General features: G+C 41.9%; 1 protein-coding gene across 1 annotated transcript; it reads right to left on the reverse strand.

Moving 5' to 3' along the window:
• Positions 1-661: 661 nt before the first annotated feature.
• stk11 (serine/threonine kinase 11) lies at positions 662-14,933 on the reverse strand. Its single transcript, XM_030775522.1, has 10 exons — positions 14,495-14,933; positions 9,767-9,850; positions 8,734-8,823; positions 8,184-8,316; positions 7,646-7,782; positions 7,135-7,262; positions 6,075-6,132; positions 3,751-3,947; positions 2,887-3,122; positions 662-782 (listed from the first exon to the last, which is right to left on the reverse strand). Exons 1-9 carry the CDS (start codon positions 14,776-14,778, stop codon positions 2,917-2,919), a joined length of 1,317 nt encoding a protein of 438 aa, XP_030631382.1. The 5' UTR covers positions 14,779-14,933; the 3' UTR covers positions 662-782; positions 2,887-2,916.
• Between the last annotated feature and the right edge of the window lie 1,716 nt (positions 14,934-16,649).

A 16,649-nucleotide genomic window follows, 5' to 3' on the forward strand; every position in this document is an offset into this window, starting at 1 on the left:
TTATATAAATAATAATTAAAAAATATTTATTGGAAAAGGAAAAAGAAACCTAATGGAAAATAAAACAAAATAAACCAAAACATCCTGGGTTGTACAGTCCATTTGCTCCACACATCCCTTCCCTTTCTCCAAGCTGTTTACAGCATGCAGTTTCTTTAACTGGTATAATTATTATCATCGTCATTATTATCATTCGCGCCATTGGTTCTATATTATAACTGATATATTCATATCATTATTAATATCGTTCTTTACATAACACAATGTGCATCTTAAACTGCAATTAACTTCAGTAAAAATACAAGGTCACCTAAGAACTAAAACAGTAAGGTCCAATTGGATGTGACAGCCCAGTTCAAAGAAAATTTCCTCATGTCTTTGGGTGGTCATCAGTGTTGACAGAGAGAGAGTAAGTGAGAGAGGGAGAGAGAGAGAGAGAGAGAGGGAGAGAGAGAGAGAGAGAGAGAGAGAGAGACCAATGAAGAGAGTGAAGAGAGAGAGGCCGGGGGGAAAAAAAAAAAAAAGAACTGAAGAATAAACGTTAGTCTCACAGAGAGGAGAAAAACAGGGTATTCACCTCTTCAGCATTCCCAACACAGTTCAGTCTTTTTTTTTTTTTTTTTTTTGTTGAGAGGGGGGAAGAAAAGAAGAAAAACAAATCCACACTTCCTGGCACTGTATCCGTTTCAGTTCATAGTTAATGGCAAATGTGTGTCAGGAACTGTTTTTTCGAATTCTCTGCTGGAAACCCAGAACGATCGGACGGGAAAAAGAAGATCAACCTGGAAAAAGAGCGGAAAAGAAAAAAAAAAAAGAAAAAGAAAAAAAAAGATATATTTAGATACAAGACAGTTCATATGGAAATGATTGAAAATCATAACCGTTGTCGGAGAAATCCCCTCTATTATCCCCCTATGTAACCATTTTCCAGCCTTCAATCGTACATCATAATCTAGAAATACATAAACATTTACAACATCCATACCCAAGGATATTTCCACCAAGATGCTGCATTTCTTTCACATGGCGAAGCAGGCTTTTTGATTTTATATTTAGACTGATGGACTGAACAAAGCCCTGCCTGCCAGGCTGCTCCACTTTATCTGGACATGAAGGGTCTGAGTCATCAGCAGCAGCGGCGGCAGTGGCAGTGAGCGTAGCGCATTAAAACGCTGGGCACTCCTCCTGCACGCCACAGAGCACCTCTCTTCAACGCACACATGTGTGAGCTGAATCCAAATGCCGCTTCACACAGCCTCAAAAACACCCCGTTTCCCGGCGGAGGAAGCCCGAGGGGGAGGGAAAGGAGGGGGAGGAGGCTAGAGAGGAGGTGGAGGGAGGTTAAAAAGTGTTGGAGAGAGAGTGTGAGTCATCGAGAATGACCGACGCTGAATCTCATCGACTTGTGAGCGGGCCGCGCTCGGTGCCTTGTTTCCCCGTGCCAGAGTGGCAGGCGTGGATTCATTTGTTAGCATGGGCCACCGTGCAGGAGCGTTGGCCTTCGAGTATGATTAGAGTGTCAGAGAGGATGCAGTTATTATGAAAAAGCACTCAACAAGACCCTTAAGGTTTGTACTGAAACACAGCAGGATCCAGATGAGAAGGTCATATATTAATATCAGAGTCAATGTAAAAGAGGCCATACATCAAGAGAGTTTTATAAGAGTTACTCCCAAACAGAGGAAACACCAACACACAAGTGGATTCTTAGGTTGGTTACGCCAGCATGAACAAGCAGAGTGGCCAAAGGGCACCTCGGTATCGATCCCGATTGGATCTGGAACGTGTGGAAAGATGTGATGAGATTCTTCCAGAAATAATGCAATCATTTGGCATTTTGCTGACTGTGGTGGAAAAAGCTTAAGGATCTAAACTAGATCAGAGCTGAAAGAACCCTTCACTGAAGGAAACAAGAAGAAGTCAGACATTTTCTTTTGGCATGCTCCACACACACACACGCAGTCATCTGTTTGCCGAGAACACGGTGAGGGATGACTCATCCGACCACAGCACTTCTTTCCCTGATCAGTGGACCACTGTGTTTTTTTTTTTTTTTTTTTTTGCAATGCCTTACTCATAAACACGCATTTTTAGGTGCAATACAGGCTTTATGTAGGACAACCTGAAATTAGGCTTCTTCTCTGTGAAGTTCTTGGCTAACTGTTCTTGCTCATGCCGAAGACTGTCAATCAGTTGTTTTTTTTATCTGCAACTTGAACCAATGAATAGACACCATAGTCAGATAACATGTCCTGTCCACCAACAGTTGACTGCTGTCCATCATGTCTTTCCCTCAGGCCTCCACACCAACATCACCCTAGACACCGTTGCTCACGAAACATCAACACACTAGATGAGCGGACTTCCACTGAAGCTCCTTCCCAACCATGCAGTTTCAGTGCCAGCCCTCATCCCTCTTTCAGTGTCGCTGACAGCTCTTCCTCTTCCTCTCTCCAGAATAATGGGTGACTGGGTTTGCCTAGCAGTTTTTGTGCACGGTTCTAAGCATGGTGGGAAGGCAACTAGCCTAATTAACTCAGGAACCACACTTGAGTTAATGCATCTTTTTTATATCCCTCAATTATTACCTTCACATAAAAACTTATATTTTATTTCCTTAACTCATATTAAGCCAAAAAGACTGACCTACTCATTCACATATAGTATATATGAATATTTACACATAAAAAGTAGATGAGACAATATTACTGTTATTTGCTGCAATGTTTTTTGCTTTGGTAGGAATGGTGGTACTTTAGATTAATGCAAGCCCTGTCATTTCATTCATTCACTCATTCATTCATTCACTCAAGTATTTCTTAAAATGCCAACAGAACAATCATTATCTGTTAAAAGTACCCATGATGGCTCTCAGACTCTACCCACCTGTACAGTCGGACAGCCGGGGTAGAAGGGTCATTGCTGTTTACAGGTGGAGAGCTTGCGAATCTTACTGGCGGTGGACACGCCCTTCCGTGAGGGATTGGATGAGGAGCTAGAGCGACGTTCTGATTTAGGCTTCAGTGTTCCTGCCTCCGTTCCATTCACACACACCGGCTTTGCCATAGTGCGGCTCCGCTCTGGGCCAACTTCTTCCTCATCTTCATCCTCTGGAACCTGGCCTAATGAGACATGCGAAAAAATCATACACATATTACAAATGGTTTATAACAGTACATCGACGGGTCATTCTTCAACTATTCAGCAAGTACAGCAATTATAATCTCATTATCCCTACAAAAATGTCAGTGTACAAGAACAATCATGGATTGTTTTCGAAGCAAACAAGCTAAACTTAAGGTACTTTTTGTTGTCCAATGATTTATTAAGGAGTGAAAACTTCGGGCCAAAGACAGACAGAGACGACTTTTGTGCACCCTGGCCAACTATTTGAAACCAGCAGAATGTTTTATACATTAAGGTGTGGGCTAAAAAACTCCACACAAATAGATAATACAAATCATTTGAGTTGGTGTTTTACACAAAGTGGCAAACTGCCAAACAGAACCACGCTAACCGTTAGCATTAGAAATAAATCCTCATCGTAACATCAAAATACTCAAAATACTCTCTCACTGTATCTATAAAAATCAATCAGGACTGTACTGAAAACTGCCAAGTTTAGCCAAAAACTGACTAGTTTGCATTCCCTAACGAAACTAATATCCTCTTGGAGAGGCTGAGAAGTTTTATTCTAAACCTAGCCCATCACATCTGATTCTCTTTTATAAAGAATGCATGCCTCTTTACCTGGTACTGTGAAGTCCTGAGTATAGATGATGTCATCCTCACCATCAAACAACTCATCCTCCTCATCCTCCTCTGTATAACCATGTAGATCTTCCAGGTAGGGGACCACAGTCATGCTCCGCCACTGGTCCCTGGTTTCCGGGCTGGGAGGGATGGGTACTGGTGGCTCAGAAGGGGGATGTTTCTTCCGTACCCAGCTGGATGGAGAGAACAAGAGGAAAAAAAAGAGGGATCAAAGGATATATCAAGACATTAAGAGGCAGTTCAGGTGCCTTTTGATATAGATCAAAGAGAGGGAATATGTGCTGACAAGTTAGCATGTGCATTATCTGTTACTGTCTCTTTCATATAGAACTCCATCGTAACAAAAGAAAAGCAGGTAAATGTTGACATTATAAACACATGTAACACGATGATCTGTGGAACAGTACTGACACTGATCTCACATCCTGGAATTCCTTATTTATCATTCTAACTGAATACATATTACAGATCAGCTGCTGGATCGCGCCTAGAGAGGATCAAATGAGCACGTTTCCTAAACGCCATTCGCTACCTACTGGACCCATTCCTATCTGTGCACAGGAGGACTGGTCAGGGTACAGATTATGCTGCTCTGCTCTTGTTAAACACTATCCAGCAGAACTGGGCATGACTTAAGTCTCATAATCGCGTGCTGTATGGCAGTTTCCGACTGTGCTTTAACACTAATCAGCCCCACCTCCCCAAGCGCAAACTCAAGGAGCTGGGTGCAAACAACACCATCATCTAGTGGGTGGAGGCCATCATGACAAACAGGATATAAAAAATTCTCAAAGTCAACACCACCATATCCACAGTCCTCACTACCAAGACAAGCGCTCCACAGCGCGCACTGATATCCTGTGACCGTAACCCTTTACACCAAAGCTTTCTTGAGAAACACCGCAGGAAGCATGACCATACAATTTACTGACAACACTGCTGAAAAACCTCTAGACCAATGATGGAGAGAGAGAGAGAGAGAGAGAGAGAAAGTTGCAGAACAACAAATGGAGAACACAACGGAGACGCCAACTCAGAAGCAAAGGGAGCCTTTTACTGAAAGCATCTGGCCCATCTAACTGCTTCAAATCTCCACAACCAATATCATTGAAATAATGAACAAAAACTGCCTCCACCGCAAGTAAAACCAGTGAAATCTGTCTCAACACCATCTCTTTTCACCTGTAACACACAAACATCTCTAGCGAAAGGATATCAACAAATTTCATTCACACTCAATTCAACAACAGAGACGCAATGAAGAAATTCACAATATTCAAATCTTTTTTTTTTTTAGGTCTGTGGGAAATAAATTGATTGTTACTCTCTGAAGTGCACACAAACATTTTCATACCAATTGGAGAATAAGCTCAGATAAGGCTCAATCTAAGATTTCATTTTTTGAATTTTGTTAATACTAAATCAAATCAGAAAAGATGCTGAATACAAATGATCGTACTTCTAACTTGACCGAACAGATTTAAAATGCTGTTTTGACTGCTTTCCTCTGAGATAGGAAGGGAGACGTTCGTTCCGAACCAGAGCAGCTCCCGGGAGAATGCGATCGAGAAAATCAGCGGTTTGATAATTCTCTCCTTCCTGTTCAGCAATCGCTGCAGAGGTCAAACAGCACTCCAGCACGTGGAGGCTGCTGCCTCATTAGTAACCACGGAAACGGCAGCCTAGCCAACTCATCAGAGCTGATTTGGTGGAGGGCGTTAAGTAGCTGAGAGCAATTTCCCAAAAACAGGGAGGACACTTCTATTTTCAGCCTTTCCCTCTTCTCTCTCTCTCTCTCTCTCTCTCTCCATCTCCCACTCTCCTGTCACACTCATTTCCTACAGTTTTCCTCTCTCATTTTTCACTCAGTCTCTTCTCCCACTCTTTCTCAGCCTCCTCTTTTTCACCCACTATTCCCCTTTCTCTCTCTCCATTCCTTTCTCTTCCTCCATTGTCTCTCCACAGGGCCTCCCTTCATTCCTCTCCTCTGCCTTTACATCACTTCTCTTTCAAACTTTTTTCCCCTACCCCACTGATATTCTTTTTTCTTATTATTAATAAGCAATTAAACTTTGACTACAGAGAGATCAAAGGTAAAAACTGACCTCTCTCTCTCTCTCAATGTGCCTTCAGTTACGTTACAAGCCCACGGGGTCTGGCGGGGTAGTTCATTTAGAAAGCTCAATCAAAAGATTTTCATTCAGCACTACTCAAAACCAGAGTATTTCAGCAGGATTACCATTCAAACAAAGAGTGTTCAGAGGAAAACCAATCAGAGCAGACACAGGGCGTTGACTTACCTATGCTGTCTTATATGCTGTATTGAGAACCTCTTCTCAGGGTCATATTCAAGCATTCCTAAAAAACAAACAAAACAAAACAAAACAAAAAACAACATATAAGTATCACCACAGCCACTGCTCCACCTAAAACGTCTGCTTTTAGTTCAGCTGCACTATCAGTGATCGACCGCTGAAAATATTTATGACGAGCACATCGTGGGATGCAGTAGTAACCTCCAAAGGGAACAATAACGAGGCCCATTGTAACTGCCTGAGTGAACAGACTTCTGTGGCCCTAAGTCTCCAGGACCGCTCCGTCGACACATACGGCGCATTGTCGGTGCGGTACTGATGACAGAAGGTGCTGAAAGTGTAAGTGTGCATGTGACATTACAAAAAAAACAAAGAGAGTGAGGGGGTGTATTTCAGTTCAAGGCCATGTAAGGCTAGGACACGGAATGACTAATGACGTTTGACGTGACATGTTAGGCCCAGTTCACAATGTGTGTTGGGGGGGCGCACTTTAAGCTTTGCTCTTATTTTAGACCTTCCCATGGAAGTGTTTTTAAAACAGGCACTGAGTCACCGTGCAGTCGTCAGAGAGAGAGAGAATGAAAAAAAGGAGGGGGGCTGTTATTATTACTTTTTTTTTATCAAAGCTGTCTGTGAGTGAGTGATAACAAAAGGGTCTGTTTAAATGTTACTGAAAAAGGTTTTAAACTCTGAATCAACAGACTGAATTAGATCAGCCCAATTCCCATGGCTCCTACTGCTCTACCTTAAGGTCTTTTGTGTGGTCAGTGTCAAAACCCTAACGCTGAGGATGGGAAACCCTCGTTTGATTATGATGTCACAGTGCCATCTACTGCACGAGCCTATGAAACACAGTCTATGTGAGAAGGCTATCACATGCCTTGAAACATCAATAAAGACGAGGCTTACAACACACACAACATGAATATACCAGAGGGTGCTGACTGATCCTTTAGATTTAACTTATGCGACATATGTGGCGAGTTATATTTAACAGTGGGTCAGACAGAATGAAGCCGTCGATGCATCGTTACAGTTTGCATACCTCTCAGAAGGTCAGACAGTAGGGGTCCACACTCCTCTGGTATGGTGTAGTCTCCTTTGCCAATGTTCTCAAATAGCTTATAGATGTTATCCCCCTCAAACGGATAGAGACTGGTTGTGATGTTGTATCTATAGAATAATATATTGGTTTTGATTATGCACTGTAAAGTGACTACTGGATGTGAGTGAAATTTTACTATTTTCATTTCTGTTTCCTAATTTTCTCTTACGAAATGAACGTTGTTTGAGGATGAATAAATACAGTTAGTTAAATAAACAGCATTTCGTAATTCATTGCAGGGAATGATCAACAATTGAGGCAGGATTTACAAATGTATACAAATCGCGACACGTGACAAATATGTTGTGCTATCTTAAGCTTGAACATAACGTACACAACAGTAATGTAAGAACAGTAATTAGTTTACACCAAGTAATTGCTCATTTTGTGACAGTTAGTGATTTGTTGTTTTAGCTTCAGATTTGTGTGTGTGCGCAAAGCTGTCACTCACAGTGTGACTCCTGCTGACCAGATGTCCACTTTGAACCCTGAAAACGTGTCCAGACCGTTGGCGATCTCCGGTGGTTGGAACGCAGGGGAGCCCTGACTCGTTCGACACGTGTCGTCCGCCGCAAAAGGGTGAAGAGCCTGGGATTAAAGGGGTCAGGGGTCAAGTAAGAGCAATGTGAGACATGGTAGACTTGAGACTGGGACAAAGAGAGCATGTCTAAAACCAGTATAAGAGTAAGGAAAATTCAGTTCAGCACTTTTTTTGTCAGTCTACCCTCTAATTAACATTCTCTGGATCCCACACATTTAGTAAAATGTCAAGTTCTGGGGCTGCTGACTAAACAACCAGGATTTACCTTCTTGTCAGTGAGGGTAATGCGGACTCATGGAAGTCATAAAGGTCATGGAGATATGTACACTAAAACAAGCTACTGAATACTGGGAGGTCAGCTGCCGAGAGACTAGCTGCGTCTGAACGGATGAGGGTGATATGGCGATAGACAGAGCGACAGTGAAAGAAAGACAGTCATCTCTCTTACCTCTGCGACACCTAAGTCTGAGATTTTGAGCGCCCCATCTGTGGTCAGCAGCAAATTCCCTGGTTTAATGTCTTTGTGAACTATTCCCTGGCTGTGCAAATATTCAAGGCCATCTAAAAGCTGGCAAAAGTACCTGTGAAAGAGAACAATTAAAAAGTGACTGCATGTTAATCTCAGAAGCTCATAGACATCTACAAGGTTTGTGACAGATTCTGCGATACTTAGGCTAAAGGGCCAACACATTCAGGATGAAACTAGAGCTGTCCTGAGCATCTATAGAGGCTGAACATTTATAACATTACAGTTCAACTGTGAACTCATGATATATATTTATTGAACAATGAGAAATACAATTTATAACTTTACATTTATAAGTTTAGTTCAATTATTATGTACTCAAAAGTGTATTTCCCCACTGTTTTAGTCAGCACTGACTTCCATATTCATACATCTATCAAGTATATCTTAAAGACCGACAGGCCTTAATTAATTCCTTAATTTGTTCATTCATTCATGTTATTAATGAGTGTATTGAGTGAGTGAGTTCTACCCGTGAGCTTGAAATACTGGAAATCTTTTCTCTGGAACACTGTCCAACATTTCCTGCATCCCACAGACGCAATACTCCATCACCATATACGTAAGAGGAGTCAAAGATCATCGCAGCACCACAAACATGACACACAGTCAATTTTCATACATCACCAAACTTTGGATAAGAGGCAAAGCATATGAATTAGGTGAAATTGTAGGTAATGTTAAGTAAGAAGGTGATTATTCTATTTTGCAAGATGCAATTCAAAACTATTTAAATAAATGTACAGAAGTAAACAGTGTTAGGAAGTCCAACACCGTCAGAGAGATGTCCTTTAGTAAACACTCTCTATGTCTATGTAAACAGATGTCTTTGTCAACATTTATACACAAAACAGACAAAAAAGACCAGTGGTTTCACCTTCTTCACTTGACACCAAACAGTCAGTATGTCAACACAATGACATAATTACACAAATTCTTTCAACAAATGATTGGGGGTATGCTAAAGAAAAAAAAAAGAAAAAAAGATTCTCTGTGTGCTGGCAGTCTGTGTAGGATAAAAGCGTGGATTCTACAGTGAGGAATAAGGAAGGCTGATGCAGTGTATGAAGAGTGGAGTGGACGGACTAAAGGCATTGTATGTGAACAGTGATGACGCAGTCCTGCATGCTTAGTCATATCTGCGTCAGTCAGACTCCCACTGCAGAGATACTAGGGTGGAGGGTGAGATGCAAAAAAAAAAAAAAAAAAAACACACACACACAGTAAATCATATGATAAAGCCACAACCTGAAACAGAGCAAAACTCATTTGGCTATGTCGTGTTATCAGAAAATGAGATGGAACACGTGACATGCGTTGACTAAATTTGGTAGTGTGAAAATGATAGCACAGAAGCCGTTACAAGGGTACCTCACATGGTGTGTTTTTTTTTTTTTTTAACGTGTATACGTGTGAACAGACTGCTAATGCAGCTGTACACACACACACACACACACACACACACACACACACACACACACACACACAAAGCAAGACAAGGATATATTTTCTGCTTCTCCTCATTGTACAACACATCCACCAACTGGATCACATTTTTGTGCTGTAGTCTCCGTAGCAGCTGAATCTCCCTGTTAAAGAAAAAAAAAAAGGCATGAATGTCAGTTAACTACTAAAACACGCTGTAAATAATACAGAAAAATAAACAAGAAAAGGGCTTTGAGCATGACGATTCTCTCTCTTACACGCAGATACACACAGTGCTTTACACGAACGGTTTTAAAAACAAAACAAAACCAAAAACAAAACCAAAAACAGATCCTTTCTGTTTGCATGGTAATGATCTGTGGTCTACTACATGCCCACCATTTACACTGCAATGTACCTCTCTCAGCAGGACACCACACTGACATCACAGCACGATTTTACAAAAGAGCTAAGGTTGTGTTCACTATGCTGACAGACCGGGCTAAGACTCCACACATAAATGAATAATAAGCGAGTAAAGAAAGACAAACGCATCCCCTTTGAGGGAGAAATTCTCATTATCAGCCAGTTTGCTGCAGCCTGATGTCGGGAGCATTTTGGCGCTGTGAGCAGCAAACGTCAGTGCAGATTCACAAACACACACGTTAGACTGTCATCTTTTCTCACAGGGATTACTTGCAATGAGCACACAGTCCTCTGCCTCATTTACGACAAACACTTCACTACCTCAGACACACACACACACACACAAAAGACAAGCCTGCTACAGCCACACAGAGAGAGGAATACATCTTGTTTGTCAACGTTAGTGAATGTACCATGCCTCAGGACAGACCGTGTTGGAAACATCAGTTAACAATGCCCTCTATTTTCTATTTCATATTTTCTATTGCACTTCTATTAATAGGGAAAGCCACAGCTAGGGAAAGCCAACGTCGTCTCCTGCAGACAGAGTCTCTCTCAGCCCGTTTGAACTCTCTGTCACAACCCCAATACATACACAGGCCTCCACAAAAGTTTTGCAGTTACTATACTCACAGGAGAAAAACACACCCAGGTTTAACTTCACTTCTACTTTGAACAGAAGGACACAAACGTCTCCATGGGAACCTAACGTGTGGGGAGCTGACCAATTGACCCGCCAAGAACACACCAAACTGTGTTTGCAACACCAGAGATTCAAATTAGAGCCTCCTGCAATGACCCATAGTATAACATGCTGCTATGCCACCAATTATGAAATTATTATATTAATGATAAATTAGCCTTTCTAAACAAACTGTAATCGTGTGCCAGCAGATAACAGTGGCTGTAAGAGTTGTGGTTTTAGCTCTATGTCAATGTTTAATCACGGCATAACACCGATAGTGAGTGTTGGTTATTCCAGAAGAGGTTCACGGTTCACAACTGGAGTAGAAGACCAAAAACTGCCAATCAAACTGAGGAGTGTGAACTATTTTTAGATCTCTATAACGACCGGTAAAAACCAACAAAAGAAGTGGGAGCCTTCTATCTCCTGGAATGCAAACATCATGTAGGCCAGAGTTCAACCCTCACTTTATTTAAACAGGCTTCACAACTGTCCCATAACTTTGTCAGCCTGGAAATACCTTTCCCAGGTCACCAGGTTTTGCGGAAACTCACCGAATGCAGAAGTGATATGGAACTTTTATTGCCAGATAATTTGAAACTACTGCCACATAAACTGAATCTTTTTTTTTTTTTTTTGGACTGGTGGCACTGGACTGAACGGGGCTGTATTTGGCAGGGGTCTGAAAAGGCCAATGTTGGAGAGCACTGTCTGTAAACCGTGAAAAGCGACGTGTATTTCTGTCAAGAGATTATGCCACAAACCCTCAGAATGCCTGATAATGCCCTGTGAAAGTGTCTGTTGACACTTTAATTCACCATGAAAGCCACTCTAAGTATCATATGTGACACAGGATGTCATAAAAATCATACTCACATGGCTCTTATTTTGTATTAGCCAGGTCTGTGCCACGAGAAACAGATACACATTTGGCTTGACCGTGTCTAAGATTCATACTCGCTATGGTAAATAAACTATTACCATCACATGAAAAGGAAAAAGTGTTTTTCAGCGCAAGGGAGCCAGGGAGACGGAGTTGGCTGAGCTTTCTGGCCGTTTCATAAAGGACTAGACACGAGAATCAGCTCTTCTGTGGCATTCAGATGAATTCCCTCTCCAGAGCCTGACTGCTTTTCCTCAGGCCAAAAATAGCCAAGGGGCACAGGACAAGACACAGGCACAGATACTCACACAGAGACACGCACGCAGATGCAGACGCAGACACACACACCTGGCATTAGATTCGTCTATATTAACACCATTCTGTCCCACACAATCACAACCAATCTGAGCAGGGTGGAGCCAGAGGAATTTGGCAGGCTACTTAAGACTACAGCAAGAGTTTGAAGTAATTCTTATAAATCTGAACATTTGGATCTAGGCTATGTAAGAAAAAGTCTGAGAAAATCATGTGAACTTCACCGCCCAGCACAAGACAAAGAAAATGATCTATTCTCATAGTGACCTTAATCAAAGTGACTGCTCCTACAAGACAGCCACGCTGAGTCACTGTAAGATCTTCATACAGGTCCTTACTTTGAGACACACGGCACATTAGTCTGCCATAAACCGATGATTATAATCACTTCTATAACACACAAGAACATAGTCTAAGCAGCTTTTGGCCACTAAAAATGAAAGTTATGTTTATTTATCACTTATTTGTCACTTGTGAGGTGTATCTGACTGTACATGTGATTGTTTCAAAAAGATCAGCTGAGACCTGGTGGGGGCTGGCAACAACATTATCGCCTTTTATGAGACACAGGTCACAGAACTTCTCCAACTAAACACGCTGCTCACTAAAAAAAAAAAAAAAGTCTTGTCTCTCCTAAATCTCTCATCTCTTACAGGGTCAAAAAAAAAGGAGGCTATAATTCTTTTAACGCAGATAATTCTCCTTTTAGGCTCGTCATGCCGGATTTTCTAAGGAGTTTGCAGAAGTTCCCCTCCATTCCCAGTCACCAGAGAGTCAGTTCTTAAACATTCCTATAGAGAAAGCCACTGAATTCCTCAGTATCAGCCCATGTGGCGTTGAGGCTATGCCCCAGGGGGTGAGACTACTGAACTCCTCACCGTGGTCAAGGAGAGAGAGAGGGGTTTCTCTGACATTCCACCACCCTGGTCACAGGAACAGGAGTGGCTTTACGCACGGTCAGTCTCTTGTGTGTGTGTGTGTGTGTGTGTATACGTACATGTGCAGCCAGTTAAGGCATGCCGCCTTTGTAAAACAGGAATGCTAATTGATGCTGTGAATGAAGACACTACTATGGCATCTCCACAAAGACCTTATAAGGATAGAGAAATGTCTCTCATTTTGACCGTGTAACGCACTGTCGTACGTCAAACCTTGTACGCCTAGCTGGCTTTCATAAACAATCTTTCAGTGATCAAACTAACATGCTTGTACACACCCAGATTACTTCTTTAAAGGACAAGCTAACAAAAAATGGGCAAAAAAAAAAAAAAGACCTACAGTACATGCAATGTTTTTGGCCACTGCTCATCAGAACCAAACTCAAACCTTCCCTCAAGCTTTCCCTGAATTCAGGACATTTCCCCACTCTTGAGTAGTTAAAGTAATTAGCCTAACGATCGTTGCATCACACTATGACACAACAGTTCCAAGCATTCAAACTGATGGTGAAAACAAAACAAGCACGTAAAACAATTCACAGAAACCGTCCTTCTTAAGACCAGGAACGTTTATGTGGCCAGTTCCTGGAACTGCCAATGAAGAAATACACACAAATATACACACACACCTCTGTGTGAGATGATCTGATATCTTGTCAAGCTCATTTCTCCATTTAGAGTGTTAGCCTGAGGCCTCACAGAAAACCATGGTAATTAAATCGCACAGTGTGATTAAAAATCCTACCAAGCTTCTCTCTGTAGGGACTAAAAAAACAAAAGAGTCTTCCAACTTTGGAACGACACAGCCGTCTAAAATAAATAGACCACAGAGAGTCTTAATACACAAAGAATGATGACATACAAGGAAAGATAAGGAGAGTGGTTAAGGTCAGAAAAATTCAATGAAGCACTAAAATCCCTTTCTACAAGCATCAGAGCAACAACATTAAATTAATGAGATGAATTAATCATAAAAGAAGAAAGATGACCTGTGTAACACATATAATGATGCTTTCCCTCTGATCTATTCTCATGGGAGGCCTGTTTCCATCTATGGCATCTTCAGAACACAGCCTCTCTAACTACTGGAACTATATATAATTCTAAAGGAAGGTGCATTACCCAGTCCATTTACTGTGGGGTTGGCTAGTATTAAGTGCTGTCCATGATATTCACAACATTCCTCAAACCAAGAGCACACATGAGACAACTCAACAAGCTGCGCTGCTGAGGTCTGACAAACAGCGAGCAACGTTCATCTGCTGGATGGACCTTGGAAAACTGCTCTCTGTTCCTCAACCATGACAGAAATGTTGGTTTGATAAGATTTTTCTGCTGAATGGTGGATTTCCCATAGCGCAGTCATCAAGAAAGTTACTGCAGTAACATGAGCCAGACAACAGGAAAGATGCACACTCACAAACAAATACTGTGTGTATATATATATCCCTGAAAACACACACTGACACAGAGACGAGAGAGAGAGAGAGGACAGCAAGAGTGTAGCACTTAAAAAAAGACAGTACCAAAAAAAAAAAAAGGATCAATGGGCATCCCTTACTTTTTCACATTAGCTTCTCCATTGGGGATCCTTCTCAGCTTCTTTTTCTTGAGGATCTTGACAGCTCTCCTGCATAGTGTCTCTGAGTCCAGCATCTCCTTCACCTTCCCGTACGAGCCCTCCCCCAGCAGGTCCCCCATCAGATACTTGCCAATGAGCTTAGCCCTCTTGCGGCGTGGCTGGTAGATCACCTCCGTGGAGTCGATCCGATGGATGAACGTGTCCATCCCCATCAGCTCGTTCTCCGTCAGATAGTCCAGATGTTGAAGCTCACCGATGCTCATTTTTGACCCCCTGTCTTTGTTTGCCCACTGCAGTGCTACTCAACTGCAACCTCTGGGCCAACTAATTTATTTGTGTCCTGGACTGACAGGAGTACAGTTCAATTGGAAAAGGGGGAAAGATGCATCAGATGAGATCAATGGTCTAGCACTGAAAAGAGTCTCATTGCTTTTTGCTGGGCTCAAACGAAGGGAACTTGTAAACATGAGAGACCACAGTTGGGAAACTGTGAGTAGATAGTAATAGTAGTTTAGGACCAATATCCAATTACTTAAAAAAAAAAAAAAAAAGGCCCTGGCGTATCCTATTTAAAAGTTGATCTTTGTATGTAATGTGGTTTGTGGCTGAGATTAGCCTTCATTCTCTGTGACTGAACATTTGCTCATCTCTGGCGATGTTCCAGTTCAACACTGTGGCAAACTGACTGATTATTACTCGACCGCCAAGCGAAGCATCCAGCTTTGGCTATGAGGTCCTTGTTGCACTCCAAAATATCATTCAGGGTATCAGGTCCATTGAGTTATCGCACATCTTGCCAGTCCAAAATACTGCACGGAGACAAGGGTTGGGGAGTGAAACAAACACTTTTCTCTTTGGTGTGGTAAGCTACAAACGTTAGGATCTCTGTTCTCTACTCAGCATGACAGCGAGTCCACTCTGCTGCCCCTATGCTTATCCAAACATCCAGCATACCTGAAATAAGAAATAAGTATTACAGCAGACGAAAAGAAAGACAACAAAACACTCCTTACATTGTTAGCTGGGCTACACAGAGCTGAATAACTAAAAAGGACGGACAAGAAAAATCTGAGAGGGTATAAATGTTAAAAACGAACAGGAAGTAATCACGACAGAGATTGTCAGAGAAACCAATTTAAAGTTAGCCGGCTTCATCAGCTATTCATAAAACGCATTTATGGTAGCGCAGTTGATTTGTTTACGAGCAGCAGCGCGATCTGACAGAGGTAAATCAATCGGCTAATTAATTTATACTTTTACTCTACTCAAGGGAGCATTTCATACAGATTATGATTATATGTCAGTTCTGATAAGTATTCCTCCGGATGTTATTATGGAACAACTATCTACATCGCAGGCATTTAACAAGGAAGAAACTACAGTAATTAGCATGCTAAGAGATTCCTCACACAGTGAAGTTAGCGTTAGCTGTACATGAGTTAACTAACTACCGCCGTGTATTTAGCCGGTTAGCAAGCTAGAAGTGTCGCACATTGCTTTGACCAATATTTTGGACAAGGCGGCATGGAATATAAAGGAACAACTCGATAACTGTGCTGACAATTAGTATTTAGTAAAGCTGTTTCATTTACATATGCAAACTACGGCAGTCATAAAGAGATAGCAGGCACAGACCGGAGCTAATCATAAGTTAGCCTGTTTGGTTGCTAGGATAATTCTCTAATGGTTGAGCACTAACCGCTTGCTAGAATGAGAAGCCGAACAGCCCAACTAAGTGAGCGAGCTAGCTAAAGTAGCCTAAACACTACACAGGACAGCTTACCGCTGGCGAACAAGCTAAAGACAGGCACGCTTCCCAGACTTTATTTACATTTTAACTCTTTGTGCTCCAGGCGCTAGATCACATTTGCCGACAAATGAGCCGTGTTTATTCGGCACTCCTCTCAAGAAACATCCACTCACATTTCTCTATATCAGACCTTAAAAAGTGCGACCGGTCCAACAAACTAGTCAACAGTTCCACCAATCTTGTGTTGTCAAGCCGCAGCGATAGCTAGCTAACTGCAACAAGCTAACTGCTAGTCAAAAATGACTGCAAAGGATAGCTTGCAAAATGTTAGCCAAATTGTTACCAAATATCTTACCTTCACATAGCGACATTCAGAATCCATAG

This window comes from Chanos chanos, chromosome 5, assembly GCF_902362185.1.
Source record: "Chanos chanos chromosome 5, fChaCha1.1, whole genome shotgun sequence".
Lineage (NCBI taxonomy): Eukaryota > Metazoa > Chordata > Actinopteri > Gonorynchiformes > Chanidae > Chanos > Chanos chanos.

Coding starts and splice junctions, on each gene's coding strand:
- stk11 (XM_030775522.1), bottom strand. CDS start 14,778: ATGAGCATCGGTGAGCTTCAACATCTGGACTATCTGACGGAGAACGAG. Junction 9,851..14,494: donor GGAGAAGCTAATGTGAAAAA/GTAAGGGATGCC, acceptor TTTCTTTAACAG/GGAGATTCAGCTGCTACGGA. Junction 3,948..6,074: donor CAGCATATAAGACAGCATAG/GTAAGTCAACGC, acceptor CTCTCCATCCAG/CTGGGTACGGAAGAAACATC.